General features: G+C 40.5%; 1 protein-coding gene across 2 annotated transcripts in view; it reads left to right on the forward strand.

The window, feature by feature from the left end:
• The window catches only part of rabgap1 (RAB GTPase activating protein 1), a 107,965-nt gene that overhangs the window by 42,656 nt on the left and 49,621 nt on the right, over positions 1 to 15,688 (forward strand). For both annotated transcript variants that reach the window (XM_030065518.1, XM_030065519.1), the window contains 2 exons: positions 1,581 to 1,674; positions 4,227 to 4,377. In XM_030065518.1, coding sequence (XP_029921378.1) covers positions 1,581 to 1,674; positions 4,227 to 4,377 — 245 coding nt within the window. The remainder of the gene's footprint in view (positions 1 to 1,580; positions 1,675 to 4,226; positions 4,378 to 15,688) is intronic.

Raw genomic sequence — 15,688 nt, forward strand, 5'->3', positions numbered from 1 at the left:
CAGAATTGCAGTTAGTTTGCTATGATAATGTTATTCCAGACTGCGTTAACAACTCCAGGCCTTAAAAAGCTTGAAACGTGTGTGATACTGTAGCCTTCTAACACCAGACTTTCTTCCTCACAAAGCCAGCATCAGCCTGGCTATGTGTGTGTGTGTGTGTGTGTGTGTGTGTGTGTGTGTGTGTGTGTGTGTGTGTAGGGGAGCTGGGCAAATCAAAGGAAGGGTGGTCTGCCTTCAAAATGAATAAATTTATGCAGGAAAAGCCATGTAACATCGGATCTCATTATAAAGTTGTGTGGTCTGAATGGCAGCCCCAGAGCTGTAGGGTACTTGATCTCAGGTACATAGACAGGCAAATGCATCCTAAATTGTTTTCATTCAATTCTGAGGGGCACAGCTTGCACTAATTTTAAGTATATGAGCTGCTCATGGTGTACTTCATCCTGTCAAACACCCAAACAGCCTCCAACCTGCACACTTAAGCGATACAATAATATAAATCACTGGGTCTCATGTTTCTGCCCAAGCCTCTCCAAAAGCTGTACGGTAGCACTGTCTGTGCTCAGGACTGACCCCATTCATTCGTGTGCCCTTCCAAAACATAACAATAAAAGTAGTCCTGCCCAGGAGCATGAAATTTACATAGTTTAATTAGCATATAACCCCGCCAAATCGTTCTGTGTACTTTCAGATATTTAGCTTTTAAACATTTTCATCCCCTGACCCAGTTACTGATATTTTATCCAAAAAACTAACACTCAGTCCTTTTGGGCCCACCAGAAATAGGTTTGTACCCCGCAGTAACCAAAGTCCTGTGGGAGATCAAACACAATGTTACAGAACTCTGTGTATCTTGAAACATAACTTAACCAGCAGTGGTTGTGTGTGTGTGTGTGTGTGTGTGTGTGTGTGTGTGTGTGTCAGAGAGAGAGAGAGAGACAGAGACAGAGAGAGAGAGAATGAAAGGGAGAGAGCACAATGGATGTAGTGCTGGATGTGCTTTGTGTTTGTCTTTGGTCTACTGACCTTTTGGTTCAGTTTGGTCTCACTGTCTGGACTCATTACTCTGTCCTGTAGCTGAATATTCTGATTTACTGATTCAGGTGTTTTTGTCTGGGTTAGGGGTTCAGATCATCACCCATAGCCTGCAGTAGGCACTTAGTCATACAGGATGTTTGGGTGGATTAATGTATAGCCTGGTTTCCTAAATTATATAGCTAGAACCTGAAATTTGTCATTGTCTTGTTGCCTGCTTAGTTATTCTCTTCTTTATACAGTGTAGATTTACAGGTACAATGCACATTGCCAAAAATTTCTGTGGTGAGACTGGCACATTTAAATCTTGCAAAGAATAGTCAGGATGTCTGCAGGCAGTGTCCAAAATTAACACCATTAACACCCACCAAATACCTTTCACTGCACATGATAAAATTGTATTGAGAAAATCTTGCCTACAGTAGCTTTAAAAAGACAGTCCAAATGATGCATCTAACCAGTTTCCCTTTGTGTTTGTGCATGTATGTATGCGTTTGCATGTGTTTGTCTGTGTGTGTGTGTGTGTGTGTGTGTGATTGGTCCAGATAATGATGAGCCGTTGCTCAGTGGGTCAGGTGATGTTTCCAAGGAGTGTGCAGAGAAGATCCTGGAGACCTGGGGAGACTTGTTATCCAAGTGGTGAGGGTTTTTTCTTCTTTTCTCTGATTATTACACAGCCGCTCATACTCATGCATGGCTTCACACACACACACACACACACACACACACACACACACACACACACACACACACACACACACACACACACACAGTTGATTTATGTGTGCGGTGGAAATACTGATACATATGAAGCAGAGCGAGGCAGGCGGGAGTTCCTGATAAGCAGCCTATTAAGATGACTTCCTTCTTCCATTACTCCAATTGTTTTTAATCAAAAGCTTGTGATGAACTGAATGAAAATTGCCTTGACTTTAATTAGTCATAACTTGGTGGCCGCTGTGCTTTGAAGTGAAGTTAATAAAGAGCATCTTCAGCTACTTGAGTCAGGGCACATGTATGAAGTGCAGAGAAGTACACAGATGATACTCACATTTTCTCTCTCACAAACCCTGCAGTTTACATACATTTACAGACACACAGACACGATTTAGGCAGAAAGGTGTTTGACATCGGTGTTTTGATCTGTTTTTTTCTTCCCACTCTGACTCCAAGAAATGAACAGAGGGTGATATAAGGTGCCTGAGAGAACACATGCAGACAAGGGAATGCGGTTGAATATAAGTCATTTGTACAATACTACATCCCAACCTAGGTTTTATTTTTTTTAGTTTTTAGTTTTTTTGTGTACCTTTAAATGCTAATGTTTATATTGTGTGATAATTAAACCTTGATATGAACGGGGCAATTTTCATTTCATCATTATTTATTAGATGCTGTCCCTGGTTAGTGTTCTTGGTGTCTCTTGAGAATATCAGATGATGGCAGGATCATAAAAGTATGTTTTGGGGATATTTGCCTTATTTAACTGGCAAGAAATGGTAAATAAAGGGATCACAAGACTAGCCTGTTTATAAAACCAGGCTTTGTGTGTGTGTGTGTGTGTGTGTGAGTGAGAGAGAGAGAGAGAGAGAGTGAGAGAGAGAGTGAGAGAGAGAGTGAGAGAGAGAGAGAGAGAGAGAGAGAGAGAGAGAGAGAGAGAGAGAGACTGTTGAGTTGTAGGATGTAGAGCTCAGTGAGGAAAAAAAGAGGCAAGTCACAGAGAGCCATTTACAATCTTATGCCCCTGAGGACCAGGCCTGGCATTACTTACATCACACACACACACACACACACACACACACACACACACACACACACTTTCACAGTATACTTTGTTTCCTTGCTTAGTCCCAGCAGAAAATGCCATGCATTGCATAACCTGACGCTAGGAACAAATAAACAAAACAAACTCAGAAAATAGAGGGGATGAATTAAGAGAGGGAAAAAGTAAGAGAATCATCAGGGACTGAGGGAGTTTCCTGTCTGCTCCAATCATGCAGTAGTTGGTAGGTAGGTACAGCTGTGCCTCTGAGGATCCTCTCTCCCTCTCACTGTATCTCTAACTTTATCTCTCTCACTTTTTCATGCCCCGGCAGATGCCCGAGTTCATAAGATCTACTTCATTTACAGCTTCATAATCCTTTCTCTGAGAAGATCTGTTGATTTATTTTTAAATATGGGGATGAGCTTCAAAGGAAAGTTTTAAATTTGGTGTTTGAGTGTAGTGCTACTGTATTTTTTTCTGTGAGTTGTTTTCCTGCCCTGCTTTCACATGGCTAAATGGTGTAGAATTTTAAAAGAAAAAGTTTGAAACTTTTACTGCAAATACAAAGTTTTGGGCTTAAAGCTACTTTGTGTAGTTTTGACAAATATTTGTGTACACTGGAAGAGCCTGCTGCTATACACACATTTTTTTTAAATTAATTGAACAAAGCAAAAGAAAAAAACTGTCTAAATTAAACAGAAGCCTAGAATATATATGTACATATAAACAAAATTGCTGGCCTTGCTCTTGTAAACAACAACAGTGAACTGGTAACTTTTCAGTGTCATGTGGACCCTTTTTTTTTTTTTTGCTGAGCATAGTTTGTTTGTTGCTTCTATAACCAATGTAATATGTTTTTTTTTTTATGTACAATAGGATTTTGTTTTACTTCTCTGAATTAAAAATTTACCTCTTATAACCACATATGGCACCTTTAAGTAGAGCATAACAATTTTCTGTACAAAAATGTTTGCATGGCACATGTTTTGTGTCCCTACCATGATCTTTAGAGATTCCTTTGTTGGAGTGACACTGCAGGTTTTGAGAAACAGCTGTAAATTATTGTATAAGATTTCACACCTGTGATATTTCCTTCACACACACACATATATAAACACACACACACACGCACACACACTTGAACGTTGTGATCTCTGTCCACGGGACCATCTGCACAGATAATCATCATTTCCATTTAAACACCATCTGGGCTCAGTGCTAAAAAGTAGAAAATTCATTGTTTTGGGTAGATACTGTAAGCAGATGTGCAAGAGTGTGTATTGTGTAATGAGAGACATTTACCATAAATTTAAGGTTTAAGTTTGATTGAAATAATATTGCGAAAATTTAGTCCTTTAACCATCCATCTCTCTCCTCTCCTCTTCTCTGCTCTCCTCTCCTCTCCTCTCCTCTCCTCTCTTCTCAGGCATTTGAACTTATCAGTGCGTCCCAGGCAGCTGCCAGCGCTGGTGCGGAGCGGTGTCCCCGAGGCTCTCCGTGGGGAGGTGTGGCAGCTCCTGGCTGGTTGCCATAACAACGACCACCAGGTGGAGGAGTACCGCACCCTCATTACCAAGGTAAGGCCACATTAAAATCTCATCTTGGTGCGGATGGTCTGGACAAAGTCATTCCCCTGTTCCCCTGTTCTCACTTGATGGAACATCAGAAAGATCAAACTGCAGCAGAAAGACTCAGGTAGAAGCCCCTCCTGTCAGGAGCTGTCCACAATACTGAGGTGCTTCGAGCAGACAGGGGAGTGGAGGGGGTAAATAGTTAAATTTAGTCTGAATGTTGCTTCAAGCTTAGTAATATGCTGTGATACATTGTGCCACCAAATGAAATTATTTTTGTGTCATAAGAAGTTTTTTTTTTTTTTTTTTGAAGTTTTAGAAGCATTTAGATTTAGAAGTTTCACACTTCTGTTTACTACTGTGGTTGATCATTTATGGTCAGATGGTTACATTTTAACAAGAATTTTTCAACAGGACATAAATGGAGCCGTAACTTAAGGAAAAATTTCACCACAAAACAAAAATCAAGCCATCCACATCACAGCCATCCTCATCTGAGTGGATCTGAGGCCCTTGAAATCTTTTTTTATTGACCCCCCCCCATGGGGCAAATTTGATTTGACACAGCAGCACTATGAACATCAAAGAAAAATTGAATAAAATTAAACAGGAATAAAAAATACATATAGCCACAACTGCCGATTTATGGTTTTGTACCCTTCTGCACTCAACGGAAGGAAGCAGTTCAGTCAGCCCAAATTTAAGCCGCAATCTTGAAAAGAAGATTTTTAGAGATCTAAACGTTAATTGATTTTTCATATATGAAAAATATAGAGTGATGGACTTCATAATTGACCATAGGTTGCAGTAAGGCAAACTTTTGATACACATCAGTGGATGTGCAGAAAAAAAAAATCAATTCTGTGAGACACGCAGATTTTTTTTAAAGTGTAGAATGTAAAATGTCGAGAAATTGTAATAAGCCATGGCCACTTAAATTAAATCATTATCAAATTTTATGCGCTGACTGAGTCATGACCCAAGATCGTGCAAACCGAATTTCATACAAATCCATTAGGGATGCATCGATATCAGTCCAGTCAGTCTGACCAAATAACTGGATTGGGTATCGTGACAGCACCACGTATGTCGGCTAAGTGTAAAGAACTGTGATGTCCAGCTAGTTTTGCAGCAAGATGCTCCGTACTAGTTAAAATAAATGGCTGTTGGATATCAGTGGTGTCGGTGCTTGCTGTGACTGAAGAGCTCGTTTGTTAGAGAGCAGTTGTGGATTGTGATTGCATTTGCTTTGTATGGATGAGAGTCCGGTGTGGTATTTGGTGTTTGCTGTGTGTGAAAGGGAAACGCTGCTGCTGTTGAGCTGTGTTTATTTTGGTTTTGCCTGAATGGTCTTTATCTGCTGCTTGTTTGTTTGTGTGTGTGTGTGTGTTTGTGTGTGTGTGTGTGTGTGTGTGTGTGTGTGTGTGTGTGTGTGTGTGTGTGTGTGTGTGTGTGTGTGTGTGCGTGTGTACAAAAAATGTATGGTCCAATTTGCTTTTTTGTAGAGCGCATTCTGTGTTTCAAATTTCAAGTCAATCAGACTCACAGTGCTGGTGTCCCGGCCATTCAGGATTTATTTATTTATTTGTTTATTTTTTTTTAATATGAATTATAGCACCATGATCTGGCCGATTGCAGTCATTTTTCTTGTGAAGCTTTTGCACATCATTTCCATTTATTGGGCCAACTTTCATGTCTGTAGCACGGTGCAGCTCACGGCAGTTTGAGCCGAAGACGAGCAGAAGCCAGCAAATTTACTGAGCAGAAGACAACAAGTAATAAACCAGGAGAAACTCAATAGAGTTTTATCCCTTCGAGGTTCGAACCCTAGTAAAACAGATCTGTGTGTCAATACATGTGTAATATCCGTGTGTATATACTGTATGTGTAAGCTCAACAAGCTGTGGCTCTAACCACTTACAGGTTCATGGTAACTAATTTATAAGTCTTACTCGAAGCACAGCATGCTATGACTTGCAGTCAGTCAGAGTTATGACCATGTGGCCGTCCCTGATGCCTGATATCCCTGACTTCAAGATGGACACGGCCATTATTATTTTCCTGCAAGTTTCAACTTTTGTAAAGGGACTCTTTCACTGGACACTGGCTGTGCGTTAAATTGGTGATGTTAACAACAATAAGGTCACAGCCTTTTCATATAAGTAAGTGCGGCTTGACATTTAAATGTGCTGCTGTGTGTGTGGCAGTCATCTTTAAATCACTGAGTGAAATTTCACATTTTATTTTATTTTATCTTTTGCATGAGTTGCAGAGAAGTCAGAAAATGTGAGCAGGTTTTAGAACTCCATAGCCCCACATTCAGTTATGTTCTGGGACTCATACTGGCCTGGCATGGCCTGTTTTCACTTTAATGGGAATGAGCTACCTGGTGTACAGTTGATCTCTGATAATTTCATCTTAAATGAATGTTCACAGTCTGATTTGTCATGAGCACCTGGCCTGTTCTTTGTGTTTTATAGCAAATGTTGAGGGAGTCCTGTGGAAACCACAGTGCACATTTGAACCTGGATGTAGAGAATGTGACGGATTAGTTGTTGGGGAAACATGCCATTTTGCCTCCATTTATTTTTGTCATTCAACTTTATGTCCCAGCAGTCCTCATGTGTTACTTGTTAGTAGACATGTGTGAGTGTGTGTATGTGTGTGTGTTCAAAAATTACAGTTAGTCTTTTAGATTCAGTTTTCCAGAGAATCACAGTGTGCATGCTTCCGTGTGTCTCTGTGAGCATGTTGGCTGCAGAGCGGAGGTGTCTTAGCCCTGCTGTAAATGGTTAGCCCCCCTGCGTGTTAGGCACAGTGTGTTATTTTATTCTATTTTATGTTTTTTTCTCAGCCGCAGCCTTGTCCACTGTTGTTATGTAAAGGCAACATCCCGGGGCAGCAAACTCGGTCCCAGGTGGTGACAAGATGTTACTCTTGCCCTTTCCTCCCCTATCCTCTCCCACTTATTCAATGTTCTCATCCCTTTCACCCTCCCACACCACTTTCCCTCCCTCCCTGCCTCTCTGCCTTGCTCTCTTCCTCTCACTGGCATTGCACTTCTCTTCCCTTACATCCTCTTCTTCTTTGCGGTCATTTACATTGAAGTGGAGACAGTAAGTTCATATACTTAAAGTTCAAGAGAAACTGTCCACTGAAAAAATAGGGCTGTGTCAAAACAGCGCCCTTGTTGTTCCCACATTAAGATTAAAATCAGGAATGGAATCTGCATTTTTGTGTTTCTTACATTTTTTTCTATTCACAGTGGATCGCAGTGTTACTGTTTTGTTTGCCACTGGACAGTAAGTTGGATAGAAAAATACTGCAGAAGCACAAAGCAATCCAGGCTTGTACTACAGCCAACGGACACACAGGGAGGATTTCGGAGCACACGTGCAGCTACCTCTGGCTCTAGCAGATGATTCATGTTTTATTTAGTCTCTTCAGAGCAAGACTGGGCAAACTCGCCCAGAACAGGAAGAGAGAGGGGAGGGTTTTGGATGCCTAACGTGTTACTTAGCATGATGAGGTGTGAGTGAAGTCAGGTGCACTCGTGAATTTTGATGACTTGATAATGATCCTCTACATATGGTATGCATTAATTAGGAGAGACATCGTACTAATAGTAGCTGTTGGTTTAGGATAGTTTGGGCTCCGACTTCATAATGACTGGAATCAGGACAGTAACAAAATTATATTTCACCAGAAAATTAAACAAATTTCAAATATGGATTTAATGTAATTTAATTTAATGTATTTGTATTAACTTACATTTTATTTTGCTATATTTTAATTACATCATTATCATTATTTATTTATTTATTTATTTTTTATTTTTTTTTCAAAGTTGCTGGCCTGAACAGTGAAACTACTTGCCCACAAGTGCAGATGCTTTTGGATTTTAGATTTTAGATTTTGGTCTTTTAGATTTTGCTTTTTTTCCATTCCACTTCACCGTGAACTGATTTCACTCAGCTGTCTGCATTAGTAGGAAATTTTCTGTGTATTTTGTGAAGAATGTTGCCTTTGGCTACAACCTCACTTAACTATGACCATTTCTTTAGCTTGTGAGGCTGAATGTTTTTCACACTTCTCCCATATTTCCTCTCCCTCTGCTTTTTGTTTGATGCATTTCTCTCTTGAATAGGTGCATTTTATTTATTTATTTATTTATTCTTTTTTTTTTTACATGTGGTTCGATGACAGGGGCTGAAAAACCTTTTCAGTCTCAGTCTAACTATAATAGTTCATGTAACCTTGTGCTGTTCTATCTGACTGTCAAAAGCAGCAGTGAGAGATGTTGATTGTCTGTATCTGTATTCCACATGCTCAGTTGTAGAAAGGAATGTGTATTCCAACAAAAAAACCACTCTGTCAGAATATTTCAGAAAATACCAAAAGAAGGCCTTTTTATGATCACTGTGCCAATCAGGTCAATATTTTCTGGCTCAGACTCATGAGAAAACAGCATTCAGCCACTTGGCAAATGACAGTGTCAAGCCCTGAGATGTGTTTTGCTACTCTCATTGTTATTAATACTTTATCTTCCCATGCCCTTTTGTGTCCTTTTTTAGTTTCAGCCTCTTTTAAAAATGTGTACATACCATCATTATGTGTCAGTAGTAGTTTGTTTTGTGTACCTTCGGTATCTGTGACTCTTTGTGCTGTGTCTATGCACTCTATGTACGTTATGTCCTAGCTGGTGTGTTCTTTTGTGCCCTTCCCTCTGTACTCAGCATTCATCTCCAAGTCCGGATGTATAGATTCACATGGACACAGAACTGTAGGTACATTGGACCAATTCTTTCGCTATCAGCAGCCTGGAGGCACTCTGAAATATGTCGCCTTTGTAACCGAGGGGCCAGGCTGCTGAGAACGGGACGTGCCAGCTTGACTATGAATACTGACTAATTAACAAGCAACCATTAACCAATCAACTCATTAGGCTGTCTTGTCATGGCCCACATTTGGCATTAGCTCCATTAATTATGGAGTGCAGAGCTCAGGCAGGGAGGTATGGCAGATACCGAAAGAAAATATTTGATTTCTGACTGGACGTTGAGTCTGTGCCAGCAAGTTGTTAGAATCTCATCTTGACGATGTTATGAAAGTTACATACTGGCAGCCAGCACTTTTTGTTCTATCTTTAATGTATCTCAAAGGCTAACTATGGCTTAGCCTGCAAACAAATAGACATTATGTATGTTTATGTCTTATTACAAGCAGAAATCTAGTGAGCATGCAGTTGTTCTTTCGTACACTGTTAGACTCCTAATGATGACTTCTCCTTTGGCACTTGACTGTATGTCATGTGCACAATGGTTTTAGATGTTATCAATATTTAGTAGTCTATACATAAAATTTTGTGCTGTAGAGAATATCAACACTAACATGTCTTGCTCTCTGATAGCTGTCAATGGCTGATCTAATGGTCTTAGAATTTGTTATGATTGTGGAGTGTGACGTCCAGCTGTGGGAATGCAAACAGGCCTGCATGATTTCATGTGGTGGTGGGTTCTGCACATTATCTGGCTGCTTACAGTGTAAGCCTGAACATAGTGGTGTGTACAGAACATGCTGTTAGGTTTTTTGTTTTTTTTTTTTTAAACTGTAGTGTAGTAGAAACCACTGCTGGTGTTCTCCCGCTCAATTTTATGTGCTCAATGAATCACATTGCAGTGTAATTCAAGTGTCTTTTGTTTTTGTTTTTTTTTTTTTTCAGTCTCCATTAGCGTTCAAGTCCACTGCAAATTTGTCCTGCAGAAGAACAAAGTAACAGAACAAAGTTTGATCATTGAATCATGGTCCTGTGTAGCTCAGTTGGTAGAAACATTTAATAACACTGTCATATTGAGGTGTGTTAAACCCACTGGGGTAACTTATGCTTAAACCAAGTAACAACTAATTTAGCCTTAGTTACATGCATGCCAGCTGTGAGTGCATTGGCCAATAACTTATTAAAATCAAATCAACAGTAATAGCTTACTGCTATTGCTCAGCACCATAACATTATCGAATATTTAAGCCTTTGAAGAATGAAAATCTGAAATCTAAATTAAACAATCAAATGTTGCAAAGTGACGCACCTTATCTTATCAGGAAACCAGGGCACTTGAAACTAACCTATTAGCTAGTGAAACCTTTACAAAAAGCATTTTGAATTGTAGATTAACATAAAATGGGAACAACAGTAGTCCAAAGCGACTGCACTGGAAAATGGCCACAGCAGGATCAGTAACTTGCAGGTCAACAGATGGCATGTAAAAGCTGCTACTGCTGGCTTTCTGACATGCTCAGTTCAACAAGGATCTAAGGGAAATACTCTGTCTTTTAGTAACATCAGCAGTTGTAGGGTCTTTCCTTTGTAAAACACGAAATAGTATTCATGGAACTGCAGGATAGTGAAACATCATTGGCATTAGGTAGACTGAATTTTTCTCTTCTTTGATGTATGTGACATTTAGAATTTAGAGCCAGCTTATACAGCTCATCATATCTATTGGAAGCAATGTGGCTTGTTACAGGTTTTGTCTTCTTTAGAACGATATTTCTACATTTTTTCATGTCATCATTGTAGGTTGGGAGTGTAACTTCCCATGTGATTTAATGCTGAGCTGGGGCTGAGGCGTTCCAAGGTTTTGTCAGCCCTCATTAGGTCGATTTTCAGATTGTGTACATGCACACCTGGCTTGAATGGCAGCAGATGTCACTGCTACTGGTCACGGGGAATGGACAGTGGTATGGGTGTGTGTGTGTGTGTGTGTGTGTGTGGTGATCTGTTGGTCGCAAACAGCAGGTTGGTGGCCCACAGTGCTCACACATGCTGCCCACAGATGTTATTATTTTCACATCTGCACATACAAAGAAAGGTATAGAGGCACAGACATGACACATACACTTGAGAAACATTTGCATATGTGTGTATGCTTGTGCACGTGCACAGACACACATGCATTCATACTGTGGAGACAGAGTGATCCGACAAACACAGGCCCGGTCTGCAGGCCACGCTGCACCAGCCTCCTGTGGAGAGCTAAAACAAACATTCCCACAACTACCTGTCTGTGTGCATGCCTCTGTCTGACCCCCGTAATGACTTGTCTGCCTACGTTTCTGTCTGTCTGTCTGTCCTCATAATCACTTTCATTTCTGCATACCTGTCTCTCTGTGTGACTTGCACCTAGACATGTTTGTGTTCCTGTCAACTTCTGTATCTTCGTGCCTGCCTCTGTCTCCCTGCCCACTTAGATTTTGTAACTCTGTCTACTTGGCTCTCTTTTCTTCCCGTGTCTGCCTGTCTCTCTGCCCAATAGCTTTGTGTGCGTAATGCTCCCAGGTCAAAGTTTGCCACATGAAACAATACAGTAAATGCCACAAAATTCAATCAATTACAGGAGAGTATTTGAAAAGCACGTAACAGTACTTGTTTGTGCTTGGTAACATACATTCTGCACAAGCTCACAATGATTTTGCAATTGCTCTCTGATCCTTGTCTCCTGCTTTGCATGTGTCTTTGTATCTGCCCTAAGCAGTCATCATGGGACCATCTTGTGCTTTTGTTTTTATGCGTTTGTGTAACAGCACTACCTTACCCTTATTTTGGTATTGAGACATTATATAAGGTTGTGTGTTACTGTGTAGTCACATTGCGTACAAATTAGCAGAGCACAGATTCCCAGAAATGTCTGATAGTGGATCAGCCAGCCAGTTATTTTTATGTTCTTGTTCCACATGGTGGATGCAAAGGTGGCATGATATAATGTCTCCCGGAGGATTTTTTCCAGCAGCACTGCTGTTTGTTTATTCATGTTGATGGAGTTCTATATGTGTCAGTTTGCAAGTAGGTTTTTGGTTTGTCTGCTGGGCTTTGGAAGCCTGGGTAGCTTCATAATTGTACCAAGTTGTTGGGAGTAGCAGCAGAAGTACCGTATTGGCCCGAATATAAGACGGTGTTTTTTGCATTGAAATAAGACTGAAAAAGTGGGGGTCGTCTTATATTCGGGGTCTAGACATTCACGACGCTAGATGGCGCCAGATATCATTGAAGCGAATGCTGAACTTGACTCCCCAGGCCAAAGCGAACCCCTGTCACGAAGAATAAAAATAAAAATAGCGGTAGCACGAAGAAGAAAAATAAAAAATAGCGGTAAGAAAGAAAAGAGAAGAAAATAATAGAAGAGATAACAGAAAATGGAGAAACGTAGCGACAATCTGGAGAAAAGTGGGTCGAAGATCGGCCAGGTTAACCGGCAGCTGAGGAGAAGTTATGATGTAAACTTCAAGATGATGGTGATAAATGAGGCAGAGTCTTCAAACAATTGCAAAGCGGCTGTGAAATATGGTGTCACAGAGTGTAATGTACGGAGATGGAGAGCTCAAAAAGATCACCTAAAAAATGCTCACAGTCAGAGAAAAGCTTTCCGTGGTCCTCAGAGCGGCCGCTTCCAAGAACTTGACAGGAGGGTGTGTGCGTACGTGGACGAGAAACGAAAGGACGGGATGCCCATCAGCAGAGCTGTCATTCAGCTCAAGGCCGTGGAAATAGCCAAAGAGCTAAACATATTTGTTATATTTGTTTCAGATGTACTGTAATTATTTTCTGTATAAAAATTTATTTGGTGTTCAAAAAGTCTTTTTTCAAACTTGAGTCTTGAAAAAGAGGGGGTCGTCTTATAATCAGGGCCGTCTTATATTCGGGCCAATACGGTAGTAGTAAAGAGTAGTTAAATCAGGCAGCCTGTAAGGTATGTGGCATATTTATGTGCTCCCTTTTTATAATATTGCTGCCAGACATGCCACACATTTAATACACTGATGACCAGAGACATCCCTCCCTGCCTTAACTTAAAGGTGACTAGTTTGCGTCCCTCAGCTGTGAGATTTTAGTGGGCCTTATTAAGGATCTCAGAGCTTGAGTTCAGCATAAGCCGTAAGCTTTGACTGTTATCCAGCAGTCAGATGGAGTGTGCAGCGAAAATGTTTAACAGAAATTGTTAGCCAACACAGATTGCGATGAACATCTGGGAGCGTAGGCTTTGTGGGCCTCACTTCTGATCCATAAGGATTTTATTTTTTTCTGTTTGTGACTACACAGCTAGATAAAAGGTTTTCCTTAAAGAAGAGAAGGCTATCTTTTCGTTATGTCACCTCTCTGTGCTTACCGCATTTACTTTGAGTTCCCTCCACCGCTGGAATGTTTGTTTTTTTTTTTAACATGTTATTTAGATTTTTCTCAGAACATGGAAAATCAAACAATGCAGATCCCCTCCTCTACCCATCCCACAAAACACTTAACAAATAAGTGAAAAATGGAAATAAATAAGAAAAAAAAAGAACATACCAGAAGATACAGGAGACATATGTAATTTGTTCTGAGAAGCACCAGAGCTAGAGTCAGTCCACAGCTGGAAAATTTATCCCTACTCAATTTCTTTCTCTTGCTGTATAAATGTGATGAAGCGACTAGCCAATCACCGCTCACAGCTGAAACATGTAGCAGTTGGACAGTGGAAGTGGCCATTTTCTCTCTGTGTGTGTTTGTGTTCCCGACTTGCCACCTCCAAGTAATTTCTTGCAGTGTATTTTAGAGGTAAATGTCTGCATGTATTCCAAAGTTCAGTATAGTGATGCCCATAATTAAGTAGCAGACCTGGAAACATGCTTTGCCTGTTCATGTGATATTTTCCTGCTTGTACACTGGGCATAGCACGCCGAAACAGGAGTTGTATTTAAGTGAAGGAGCTCAAGGCAAGGTGTTGCTATTTTAGTACAACATTAAGTCTTTCCGATAAGAGCCCCAAAGACCTAATCTCAGCACAGCATTAGGAGACCTACTACCTATGTGGTGTATTATGCCAGATATTATTTCAGCAGCGTAGATTCAACAATGTGGTTTTGAGGGCATGAACCAAATAGTAGAGCGTACAGCCAGCATGCTGAAAATGCCTTGTAGATGCTTGGACAAGTAAGGTGGCATGTTACAATACAGAGCTCAGAAAGTTACTGCATTCTTCGTTTTGTTCCAAATATACACTGTGCAGGATGCCGGCATGACATTTCAGAGGATTCAGTACACAGAGTGATGCACAGAGGGGGTAGCGATGTGGCGATGTCGAAGCAGGCCTACTTGATGTATGATACTCGGCATGATGATGCATGCTTCTTATTATATTTATTTTGAAAAAGACAGGCTGGGGAATAAGCAGAGCTATTACATCAAGCAGCTGGATTCAGTTGGATCTCTGGTTCACTTGTAAAGTGATCCAACCTCACAACAATTTAACAAACTCATGTTAATACAGTGCTTTCCTTGATATTCACTGGATAAGTGAACTTGATTCTAATTGGCTGGAGGGTGTTTGTTAATTTTTTCAACCTACACTGTAAGTGGATTCCTCTTATCCAACTGTTCTGCTCTATACAACTGTTCTGCTCTAGCAGCATGTGAGCTTTCAGTCATACACTGGCTTACTAGCAAAAGCCAAAATAAATGTGTATAAAAAAAAGTCACAATTCGTGATGAGGGTTGAAGTACACCATAATCTTAACATTGTTCAGCCCTGACAATAAACAAGACCACAAACCATAATCCTGCTCTTTCACATCAGATCTTTGTTTTGATAATAATCACTATGATAAGGTAGCATAAAAATAAACTGCCAACTAGACTAACTAAATTGATGTATATGGGAATTATTTTCCTTGTACGTGTCAGTGCCAAGGTAGAGCTGGCACCATCATTGGGTGAAGGGAAGCAGTTTATCCCCTGAAACTAGAAGGTATCTCTGTTGGTGGCTTGTTAATAGCACTGCACATCACTGCACAACACTGTCTTCATTGTCCAGAGGCAAATTTGAGATAGACGATTGCAAGCTGTAGCATCAGTGGTGTTGCAGCAATAGATGGGACTCACAGTAACAGCAGTGTACGTGACTGGCTGCTCAGGGGCCTTTCACAGAAAAGCCCAGCTTCTGCTGCACTGACAAACAATGAATGATGTAACCCCAGTGATTCTTGGCCGTAAACACCAAAGTGCCAAGAAGGACGGAAGAAAAAATTTAAAAAGAGGTGCACACTTTGGTGAAGAATATAAAGCAAGCACTTATTAAAACCAAAGCTTTTGAACAGTGGGCCAGATGCAGCAACATTCTTTTAAAATCCTCCAATATATTCTGGTATTTTTTGGTAGGAAAAAAAGAGAGAAGTCAGCTCCAGATTCACCAAAGATTCTTAACCATCCAAAATTGCTCCAGTCCAGGAGCACTGAATGATGAATCCCATTTGTTCGTAAATCTGAGGCGCGTCGCTAAGCATTTGT

This window comes from Myripristis murdjan, chromosome 12 (assembly GCF_902150065.1).
Source record: "Myripristis murdjan chromosome 12, fMyrMur1.1, whole genome shotgun sequence".
In the NCBI taxonomy this organism is placed as follows: domain Eukaryota; kingdom Metazoa; phylum Chordata; class Actinopteri; order Holocentriformes; family Holocentridae; genus Myripristis; species Myripristis murdjan.